This window comes from Lycium barbarum, chromosome 7 (assembly GCF_019175385.1).
Source record: "Lycium barbarum isolate Lr01 chromosome 7, ASM1917538v2, whole genome shotgun sequence".
NCBI lineage: Eukaryota > Viridiplantae > Streptophyta > Magnoliopsida > Solanales > Solanaceae > Lycium > Lycium barbarum.
This window is the reverse complement of record NC_083343.1, coordinates 126,180,564-126,193,251: the sequence shown is the minus strand read 5'-3', so window position 1 is coordinate 126,193,251 and position 12,688 is coordinate 126,180,564. Positions and strand designations below refer to the sequence as shown.

General features: G+C 29.1%; 1 protein-coding gene across 1 annotated transcript; it reads left to right on the top strand.

The window, feature by feature from the left end:
- The first annotated feature begins 7,394 nt into the window (after nucleotides 1-7,394).
- Nucleotides 7,395-9,034, top strand: LOC132602590 (abscisic acid receptor PYL2-like). The gene is made up of 2 exons (XM_060315403.1): nucleotides 7,395-7,775; nucleotides 8,398-9,034. Exons 1-2 carry the CDS (start codon nucleotides 7,547-7,549, stop codon nucleotides 8,739-8,741), a joined length of 573 nt encoding a protein of 190 aa, XP_060171386.1. The 5' UTR covers nucleotides 7,395-7,546; the 3' UTR covers nucleotides 8,742-9,034.
- The last annotated feature ends 3,654 nt before the right edge of the window (nucleotides 9,035-12,688 follow it).

Genomic DNA, 12,688 nt, shown 5'->3' with positions numbered 1-12,688 from the left:
CATACTAGTATTTGTACATCGCGCGGGTATCAAATGAAAGTAATCATAAAAGATTATCATATCTAATTTATATTATTATTATTGTAACAAAGCTAATTACTTATAAACTGTTATTCTTGTGAAGATTTGAAGATCATTTAGTTTCTCTTTATAAGTCAATTTTTAATATTCCTACAGATGAAAAATAATTAAAGGATGTCAAAATATACATGCTTTTAAGCTAAAAAAAGGAAGTTTGATATCTAATTTTTATGATTATGATATTATTTTCCATTGCTCCCTAACCCCCCCCCCCCCCCCCCCCCCTTCTTTTTCTTTTTTGTTAATATTCATTGAAAAAATTATTATATTATTTAAGTTTTTCTAAATTATTAATCCTATGTTAATTCCTCTTTATACTAAAAATGAATTTCTTATCTTTCATCTAAATTAAAAAAGATTACAAATAGCAACACTCAATAAAAGTTTATAGTTCACAACAAATTCAAAATATAAGCACACTCAATTAAAAAATTAACTACACTTGATGTTATTGTACTACTTATAAATATGTCAAATTATTTGCCGATTTTCTAACAATTTGCGACTAGGCTAAATATTATTATCCACGGCATATATATACTATCCGAGCATCAGTTCAATATTGAAAAATAATAGAAATATCAAATATGGACCACTAATGTTAAAACCAAATGAATAAACATGTAGCGCAAAAAGTGCAACGGATGTTAAATTATTACTACAGTATTAGTCCAATGTCATAAAATATTTCCTTATATGTTGCAGCTGTGAATATTTTTCTTTAACTCATATTATATAATATACACTACTCAACACAATGTTTGCCCATTATTTACCCATATATATTTGATAGTAAGTATATATTCCTTTTTTATTTTAGTATCCTTGCATTTCTTGCCAAACCACTAAGATTTACATCTTATTCAAACTATTCCTCACTATTTCCTTCTCTTTAAGCTTTTGATTTTAATGCTAAGCTTATGAAGAACGTCAAAGATGACAAAAGACCAATCTTGAATTCCAAATATGGACCTCAGTAAATAGTATATTGAGAACGTTTCTGAGTTACATTTATTCAACAGCTCCTCGAAAATCTGAAATAAATAAAAAATAAAGCTGAAGTTAAAAAAAAATACAAAAATTTGGATTAAATGAAAAATTTGCACTGAATACATGAGTACAAAAGAAGCGTTTTAAAATAATAAGAAAACAAAAGAAAAGTACGAAAAGAACATCTAGCCTTGTGCTCCATGATACACCAACTTGTGTCGACACTAATTTTTTAAGTGAATTAAAATGACAAATCAACTTTTGGAGCACGGGAATAAAAAATGCAAGTATTATACCTAAAGAAATTCAGAAGAAAAAAAAAAGATCACTGTACCTCTTTAACCAATATAAAGATCTTCGAATCCGCTTACATTTTTTCGTCAAGAGCAGAATTTATAGCATCACACTATCATTTACGCAAATAGTCTTGAATAGTCATTGTCTATAAACGAAATTGAACATTGAGTAAACATATTCAAGTGCAAAATGGAAAAGATAAAATTACTTTTTTAAATTAACTGATGAAGAAAAAATTCGAGATGCAAATAATCCTATCTTTTATAGCCACATTTTACAATAATGTTTAATCTAACGTTTGTATTAACTTTTTGGAGTTGTAAGCTATTACTAAAGAGAGAAGAGGGAGTCATAAGATGTGTTATCATTAATAATAAATTTTACTGTTAGCATTTAAATATAATAATTAAATCTGGATTTTTTTTTTCAAAAAACTTTCATTTTTGTATTCATTAGGGAAAGTCTCTCTCTTAAAAAAATGGGACTCCAGCTCTAATTTTGAACAATGATCATTATCTCATTGGCATATTTAATATCACGGTTATGATCACTTTAGATGTTTTGACATAATAAAGCTAAGATGTTTATCATATATACCATTAATAAATTTATAGATAATAAATTTATAAAATATTAACAATAATATGTCTTGAATAAAATTAATCTTTTTTACCTATCTAATTGACATATTTTTAGGTAGTTAAAAAACTATTTAACTTATAAAGCTTTCAATGTCATCAACAATTTTATGATAATTTACATCGAGAAAATTGAATTAAAACCATAAATGTAATAATCATTATAGTATTCTGGTATCACTAATGGTATGCAAATCTTTATTCAACAATTAATGTGAACAAAACAATGAGAAGACCATACAGACAATATACGCGGGAGAAAAAATATTCCTTTTTGGCTTAAACAAATTTACATAGTTATAAATAAAAGTTCTATATAAAAAGAAAATACCATCTTCTTTGCTTGTTTCATCTCCTTTTGTTAGATCTCCAATTCAAAAAGAAAAGTAATCTTCACTGCCTCTTGTTGTGTCCCTATACCTCTACCAAACAACTCATATTTTTTTAAATGGATATAAAAACATAGCATCATCCAAATTTAAGAAAACATTAAGAAGAAGAGTGAATTCATTTATATAAGAAGAGGGAATAGCAGATTTAATATACATATAGTCATATAGATAATTCACAGTTTCAAAATTAGATGAATTTACTATTGCTGCATGATTGCATATAGGGGAGGGCGGAAAAGTCGACCACTAATAGCAACGAAAAATTGTCAAACATAATAACAAATGTCAATCAACTGTAATTTCGTAACATCATTTCTCGTAATACGAATATCACCATCTGCATATAAAAAATGAGAACATTAAAAATAAATAATATGAAGAATGAAATAAATACAAATTCACTAATAAAGCTAATATTACTAACGAAAGGAGGAGAAGAAAGTCTAACATTTTGTATAATTAGAGGTGTATAAATAGAAAAAGTTATAGAGTTTGAACTTGACTCCAACTCAAATTTTATTTTACTTAAAATTTAAATTCTATCATATCAGTTGTAAGGTATATCTTTTAAAATACAATGTATATTTTAAAGATAATATTTTAAGATATTTTTATCTTACAACCTATATATTTGAGCTGAGTGAAATATTTGTAACCGATTAGATCAATTCTAATTTAAATATACTAATGAAAGACCAAATAGAAGATCAATTCATTACCATTCCTTATCCTTGTTTTTAACCTCTTCCCTGCGTTTTATTTTTCTCTTTTTTTTCTTTTTAATCTTCTTTTCTTTCTTTAGTTGTTACAAAAGAGAAATAATTTTTTCACAAAATTTAACATATATCTACCTTCTATTTTCAACATAAAAGGAACGCTTTTAGTTACATTTATTGAAATTACCTATGTGAGAAAGTTACTTATATATATAAATTTTTTAATCTTTGCTTAATTATTTTGTTACTTTTAGATTTTATTATTTATGATTCCAATTACATGGTCTTCTCCACATGATGTTTTATCTTTTATTTCTTAGTTCAAGATTGTTATGAGAGAGATATTATTTACTACTTTATTTTATTTGTTAAGTGAATCAATGTATAAATAGCCATAGTTATCTCAATCTACCGTTTTTTTTTCCTATTATAATGATTTTAAAATTAGTCATCTTAATTGTTTACTTCTAATTTGAATTCTGATACATATCTCTAACATACTTTAGGAGCTATCCATACTTTTAGCAGATACATGTTTAGAAAAATCAGTTGTCTCAATTTTAATTTTTAAAAAATATTTAGTTTTGAATTCAAATTTGAAAACTTTATCTTTTAATTATGTGTTCAAATTCAGAACTTTATTTATATACTCAAAAACTTTATCTTTATAATTCAAATTTACTTTTATTACATAACAATTGATATTGTCCTAAAATTGCCAAGTGGCTTGTTATTAGCTTGCTACTTGACTTATCCACATTACTTATACCTCTCCTATTTTATATATAAATATAGATATAGATATAAACATATATTATTATTATTATTATTATTGGTAGTAATAGTAGTGATAGATAATTAAATTAGGTAATATTTTAAACTACAATTAATTATTTCTTCTATAATTAATGCAAATAGAATTTGTTGCCAAGTGACATGTTGATATTACACCACTTGGCTTAATATTAAGCTAAACTACTCTCTTTTTGTATAAATATAGATATATATAGATTATTATTAGTCATAGTAGTAGTAGATTATTAAATTAGGTAATATTTTGAACTACAATTAATAACTTCTTTTATAATTAATGCAAATAGAATTTGTTGCCAAGTGGCTTGTTCATATTACGTCACTTGGCTTAATATTAAGGTAGACTACTCTCCTTATATATATATTAGTAGTAGTAGATTATTAAATTAAGTAATATTTTGAACTACAATTAATAACTTCTTTAATAATTAATGCAAATAGAATTTGTTGCCAAGTGGCTTGTTCATATTACACCACTCGACTCATTATTAAGCTAGACTACTCTCCTTTTATATATATAGAGAGAGATTATTTCTTATATGGTAATATTTGAACTACAATTAGTAATTTCTTTTAAAATTAATACAAATATAATTTGTTGCCGAGTGGTTTGTTCATATTACGCCACTTGACTTAACAATAAGCCAGACTACCCTCCTTTTATATATAAAATATATATAGATATAGATTATTATTATTATTATTATTATTATTATTATTATTATATTAACAACTCTACTACTATGTGTTGATAATATCTAATGAGTATATTAGGTGAGTTCATTATTATTTTCTTTATTATTATTAACAACTACTGCTACTACTACTACTATGTGTTGAAAATATCGTATGAGTATATTACGTGAGTTCATTATTATTATTATTATTATTATTATTAGCAGTAAAATATTAAATTAGGCAATATTTGAACTACAATTAATAACTTCTTTAATAATTAATGCAAATAAAATTTATTGCTAAGTGACTTGTTCATATTACGCCGCTTGACTTAATATTAAGTTAAACTACTCTCCTTTTATATATATATATAGATGATTGTGGAACATAGGCCCCATGTTTGCTTGTGGGTACGGTTGAATGCTGCAAAGTTGAGTTGATCACACGAGGTAAGTACTTTGTTAAACTTGTCACATGATCCTCGAACATACAGCTTGCTCTATTCCTCCCCCCCCCATTTAATGTCTTATACATGTGTTAGACCTCGACTAATCCGGATATACATCATGTACTATTGGAAATATGTTAATTTCCGACAGAAATGGCGTCTGAGCAAAATGGGTCAAAATTTGGTTTGTCGAAAGCGTTTTTTTTCCTATGGATTCGTCAAAATCCCATATTCTAACGGAAACATTCGTCAGAAATTCACATGTTTTTAGTAGTGACATAAAATATTAGAGTGAAAAATGTTCCTTAACATGATTTCCCCCCATTTTTATGAATTCGCAACCCGCCATCTTTGAGCAAGAGTCTGCCCAAACGACTAGCAATCGACTCTGGCTCACAAATTTTAAAAAGTGGCAAGCTAGAATCCAAAAATTCTGACTAAAAAGGAAAGGAAAAAAAATTATAACACCACAAATATTGAGGGTCAGCTTGCTCTATTCAACTGTTATGACCACGCCACTACATTAGGTTGTTTGTCCTCTTCTGTTTCGACCCTTTTGCCCTATTTATTCCTCTAATTTACAAATTATGTTACACAAGTCAGAGAGTCATTAGAATTTTAAAAAAATGTGACTACCACACCTCCAATTCAATAATTTTATATATATGTACATAACATATATATTTGTTATATTCTTGGAAAGCTAAACTTGCATCTTCATAAACGTAATTCGCTTTTGAAACATCTAAATAATCGAGTCACAAATTACTTATGAACGTATTTTCTTGTAGGAATATCGCATGTTTTGCTCTTTTTTTTTAGATTATTACCATTGGTATTATCTATTACAATATCATTATTCACTGTCGGTTTCCTATTAACGATAAACGTATAGTGTTTCTCATCTCATTAGCATTTTCTTCTTTATCTGAATTAGTATTACTTGAAAGAAATGGAAGAGAAATCATCCATTGCACATGCTCCTGGGAAAAGGTGACACAATAAATCACGTTGAGAGAAATTTGTTGTTAAAGTCAAACTAGTGGACCGTGCAGTAGACAGCTTACAACATAGAAAACACATTTAGCTGAAAATTTGTGTGTATGGATTTCACTGGAAAATTTGAAGTGACGGGGTAACTTCATGGATTCGTGTGAACCGATTAATTTTTCCCATAACATGAAATTTAGTAAATATTAGAACACTTTCGCGAGATATACTATTTATACACTGCTATTTAATTTGTATCTACTTTTTATTTTTTGTTTACACGTTTATCCACTTCGAAACAACTTCAAACATACGGTATCTAAAGTTAGGATTGAAAAAGCCTAACAATTAAAACAAATTATATTGTCTTATTACATATGCTTGATCTTCGGTTTCAAACACCACATATTTGAAGCTTTTTGAAGTGGGTAGACTTGTAAATTTTCAGCATTGCGAGCGGGCATGGCTTAAATGGCGGTCTTAAAATCAGGTATGTATGTATGTCCATAAAAACATTTGGTTGTAAACACAATTATTACTCTTTCCATCCCAATTTATGTTGCATAGTTCGGCTTTCGAGGATCAAATCTGTTAGTTTTGATCGTGTATTCAGACAAATTAAGTTTTTTGACATAAAGCTTACATATTTGGAATCTGCATGAAAAGTATTAAATGTCACAATAATTACGATTCAATCTATTTATAAGACATACGAAAAAAATTATGGTAAAAAAAAAACTGTTTGAATCATCTGAAGGGTGCTACATAAATTGGGACGAAAGGTGTATTATATATTAACTTGAAGTTCTCGAAGGAACCCAAAAACTTAAAATTCTGAATTCGCATATGCAAATAGCCCATGCCCACATAGCATCCACTTGTATTTTCTCCCACCAAAAATAACATTTTTTTTGCACGAATTTCCCTTCAAAGGTGTTGTTCTTTAATTTTTTCCCCTCAAATTGCTAGTCTTTAATTTTTACAATTTCCTTCAAAAAGTGGCCGAAAATACTCCAAGGTTCTGGATTCGCAGGATTTAGTTAAGGCAAAGGTTTGCCTTGCAGAATTTTGATAGGCATATATTTTTTTTTTTACTCTACTGTAATTCTATAAAAGTTAGGCCTAACTTCTGCCCAAATAGACTTAATTTTGCTACGAAATTCTACCTTGCGAAATCTTTTTTTTTTACTGAGTCGGGATTCGAATCCAGAATTTTGAGGTATTTTAGGCGAATAGCAAAAATTAAAGAGCGGTAATTTGAGGGGGGGAAACTAAAGACCACCCCCAAGTAAGGGCAATCGTGTAAATTAAAGCCTGGAACTTCTTCCTATTTAATTCCCCAAAGCAAACGAGGCATAGGAGACTTATCAGTCATCAGCCACCTCCCAAAGTACCAAGCAAAAGAGAGCAATTTTCTTGTCTTAATTCTATATCCGCTGATAAATTTTTAAAGAAACAAACAAGAATTTTCTCCTTTTTAATCATTCAACTTTGTGAAAAAGAATGAATGGTGATGGCCAATTAGTTCCTCAAGGACTAACAAAAGAAGAATTTGCAGAATTGGAGCCATTGATTCGCAATTACCATAAGTTTGAAGATGTACCAAACACTTGCACTTCTCTAATAACACAACGCATTGAGGCACCAGCTGACGTCGTTTGGCCTTTCGTTCGGCGTTTTGATAATCCCCACAAGTACAAGCACTTCATCAAAAGCTGCAAAATGACTGCAGGTAAGGATCGTTCGGTAGTTGGTTAGAGTTATGCAGGTATTAGTAACAAATAAATTGATTAGTTATCAGGGAATTCATGCATTGTTCTACGCCGGGTTTTGTTATTCATGTATTAGTTATTTCATCTTAAATCCTACATAAAATAATACATAGGTTCTCTTATAACTTATAGTATTAGCTATGTTGGTTTCTAAATTGTAAAACTAAACACTGTATTAGCTAGGTGTGTTGAATTTTATACAGTAAATGAAATTTGAATCTAGGATCTTCTTGGTTGCTGGTAGTGACGGAGCCAAGAATTCTAACCAATATTTCTAGCAAGATTTTTTTTTGACTTAAAGCAATTTTTAAAGCACTTTTACTACTAGCATACTAGCTAGAATCGTATCTTCTGTTCAAAGGTTTATACATATATATGTATATCAAAAGAAGTCAATTGTTTTCTTATTTGCACTGCATAATTGTATTTTATTAATAATGTTAATATTTCGCCTTTGATTTGTTTCTCTGTTCGCTTCTTTAAATACCGGCGTATATTGCTTAAAAAAGAATTACAGCGAACACACTATAATATTATTAAAGAGAGTGTACGTTTTTATTACTTTTAATTATGTGTTATCAGGTGATGGCGGAGTTGGGAGCATAAGAGAAGTTACTATAGTATCAGGAATACCTGCATCGACAAGTACAGAACGCCTAGAGTTTTTGGACGATGAGAAACATATTTTAAGCTTTCGAGTTGTTGGTGGTGAGCACAGATTGACCAATTACAAGTCAGTAACATCAGTGAATGAGTTCAACAAAGATGGAAAAATATACACAATTGTTTTGGAATCCTACATAGTTGATATTCCAGAAGGAAATACTGGAGAAGACACAAAAATGTTCACAGATACTGTTGTGAAGTTGAATCTTCAAAAGCTTGGTCTAGTGGCAATGTCTGCTCTGCACGGTCACGAACATTAGAGGCAGATTGATGATTTAAATTTAAAAGGTTATATTTTCTTAAAATAATTGTGGTGTCCGGCTAGCTTGCGTGCATCTCGAATGATTTTATGGGATACTTGTTATCTGCTATCAGTACAGGTACTCAATAAGAATGGATTAATTTTTGTGTTTTCACAATTGCATTCAATACACTTGTGTAATCATGGGTTCAAATTTTCAATGTTTATTGCTATTTTAGTGATTTTGTAAATATTTTTTTATGTTTCGTGAAAATCTATATATTGAGTTGAACTGAAGTCAAATTAAGTGTACATTGCATCTGGCTAGAATTCATAACGGCAGTGATAAGTGATTAATGGTGAAGGGTAGCAGTGGGCGGCGATAATTGGCAATATCTCTTAGTGTGCATTTTTTATTATTATTGTTGTAATAAAGAAAAAAACAGTTTTTGTTCTATTCTTACATCAGTGGTTAGCTTGGTTTGGCACAAAGCATTTCGCGTTAGTAAGATCTGAGAGAGGGCTACATTTCAAGGGATGTGATGTAAACAACCTACCCTAATAAAAATATATATTAGTGGTTGATTCCACAGCTCAAACCCTTGACCTGTATATCACACGGAGACAATTTTACCGTTGCTCCAAGGCTCCCTTCGCACCCCACCCACAAAAAAAAAAGGTTAGGTTGGCTTTCTTGCATGTTGGGAATAGTATCTATATATTTTTTTCATGCTTTGGTGATTTTATCACAAGTTCTTGTTTTGCTAGCTACTGTGATTTTTGGAGCACATGATTACTCCACTTGACGAATGTATCTATTAAAGTTACTTACTTTTTTTTAATTTTATATCAATAATGTCACTTAACTATTTATTAGTTATTTTAAAAGTCAATCTTGCTGAAGACTTAGAATAAAACAACGAGAATACCGTAATAACTAATAACTTACTCTTCATAAAACCACTGAAACATTTACTCATTAACTTTTGGCATGCTATTTTTATCATAAGTAAAACGTAAGAGATACTGTCAATAATCACCTTATAATAATGAGCTGTAGTATGTTTGGTGTTACATGCCGCACGTCCTCACTTTATATTGATGAGAAGGCAAATGCCTTAGCTCGTGCACTCCAACCTAAAGGAGAAAAAAAGTTGTACAGACGTGTAATAGCTAAGGAACCTGGATATGAATTCCGTGAGAGACTTGTGACTTCACCTTTTTTTTTTTTCCTTTTCATCTTGTCCGATATTTGTATTGGGATTCCGATCAAATCTGAATTCACGATATGTAGAAGCCCATTTAACGGACAAATACTCCCTAACAAGATACTATATTGTTCACCTTATGACAAAATGTGATATCGAGCTATGTTTTAATCATTTATTTTCTTAATTCTGATTTCACATCGTCCAAAATTTCAACTAATTACTTTAGTTTCTCCAAATCCTTTTCTTGTATAGTTATTAAAAAAATGTAAGGCAATCTGCAGCGAACAGTTATCTAGTGAATGTTGTCTCATCACCAGTATGAGAATCATCTTACTGGCAATACGCCAAACATTATCAACTACTTCAATAGATGTTTATCTGATTTTTCATTAAGTCATTTTTCTCGTAAGTTAAACATGATATCCTTGTGGTACATGTAATGATTGACTTGTGAATATAAGTTGAACTGCTAAATTTAGTTGTCTCTGTTCTTTCTACTCGAATATTCACTGCAAAAAAATTAGGTAATTTGCGGAGGTTGAAAGTTGCAATTTATGGGGGTTTTAGCCTCCTCAAGCAATTAGCAGAGGCTAAAACCCCGCGAATTGCAACTTTCAACCTCCGCAAATTACCCATTTTTTTGTAGTGATTGCATATTTTTATCAATTTGAGATCAACTATGTTTTAGATATGCATTGCATTAATGAATCACCCGTGATTATTTGTGACACTAGATGCAATTGGCCCGTGCTATTCATTGGTTTTGCTTATTAATGTAATCCTTGTTACACTGTTTGTTTTAATTTGATTAATATATTTAAAAATAATAATATATTTTTATATTTGATAACAATTAAATTTAAACAGTTTTAAAAAATCACTAATGCTAAAAGTAGAAAATACCCTTAAAAATAAATTAATTGCCAAGAAGTAGACATGTTGCACATGAGCTGCTTCTAGATTCTTCTATATGGTAGAAATTTTGTATGCAAATTGATATTCTTTCCATAACTTTTTTTAGTTAATGTTAAAGTAATACTATTTCGGAAAACATAGACTACTATGAAATTAAAGTTTGCTACTTTGAAGTCAACTTTGATAATATCTATCCTAATATATTCGGTGTTTATTGGGTATCAAAGATTTAAGGAATATTTTCCCCAAATAAACATAGATTTGAGATAAAGAGTTCTATTTATTAAGAAAAATATTGTTTAATATAGTATATATATTTTGAAAGAATTTGGGAATAAAAATAAAAATTATTTTTCTCCAACTTTCTAATACTTTTTGTGAATGGAGTGAAATTATTACAATGCTGGACTTGAACCTTTTTAATAACATCATTTGCTATTAACAGACAACAACAATGAGAAGAAACGCATTTAACGTTTTCTTATTTGTTAGTACTTTTGATTAAGCTCTTCTGGAAAGTACTTCAAGAACATTTTTATAAGTCAAAAAAAGCTGAGGAATTTCATCCTCCATCATTTATTTGAATTTCATCCTCCGTCAAAATTAATTTATTCCCAAACGTTTTTTATTGCATTAGATTTTGATGTTTTGTTTTACTATTGCGTGTATTTTATAAGTTAGATTAGTTTCTTCTTAATTATATAATCAAAATATTTTATAAAAGAGGCACATATGAACGTTTGATTTAGTTAATAAAGCCAGTGAAATTAATTACTAAAATGATAAAGCTTTGTTTGGATATTTAAGAAAATATGCCACAATATATTACTTCCTCCGTCACAATTTATATGATGGTGTTTGACTGGACACGGAGTTTTAAAAAATAAAGAAATACTTTTGAAATTTGTGATCTAGAATAAGTTATAAAAATTTCTGTGGTTGTAAATCATTTCATTAAGGATGAAATGGAACGTTTGAAGTTAAATTGTTACGAAATATAAAAAGATGTCAATTTTCTTAATTAACTAAAAAAAATGTCGTATAAATTGAAACCAAAAGAGTATTAAAATACCCAACTAAATATAAATAGTGTATATTCATGCCATTGACTATAGAAGTATTAAAGAGTTTATAGATGAAATGAAGAAGTGAAATTATGTGAACATAAAGAAAAGAGTGAAAAGTAAAAGTGTAAAAATGACATGTGGTTAGCTGATAATTATTACATGCTATCTGAAATGACATCATTTGTAGTACCGTACATATGTAAATGAGCACAACAAAATATATTAAAGATACAAATGAAAGAGATTGAATAAGAACTCTGGCTCATGGAAGAATCATAGGAAATGCTTTAATGTTGGTTGTGAAATTACAATGCTATCCTTGGTTGACGATCTTGATTCTCAAACCCTTGCTTCTATAATAGTATAAATATTAAAATATCTGAGATAGTCAAAAGTTAAAGAATACTCGGATGAGTGGTTAGTGTAGTACTTTTTGGGATCTCACATAAATCACAATGAAGCGGCAATTATTCTTTTTAAATAAGTTTATATTATGTTATAAAATAAAAACTATAAAGTAAATACACGGAAGAAATATATAGAGGGAGATAAGATTGTATTCCTCCTCTTTCAATTCTACATATGACCACTATTTATAAGGAAAACTATATGCTTAATGGCTAAGCCATTTAAGATAACAGCCAAGGGGTCACGTACTCTTGGTGGCTAAGTAACTTAATGGCTAAGTAACTTAATGGGCAAACATACTCATAACACTCCCCCTTGAATGTCCATTAATTAGATGATGTGCCTCGTTAAAACATTATTAGGAA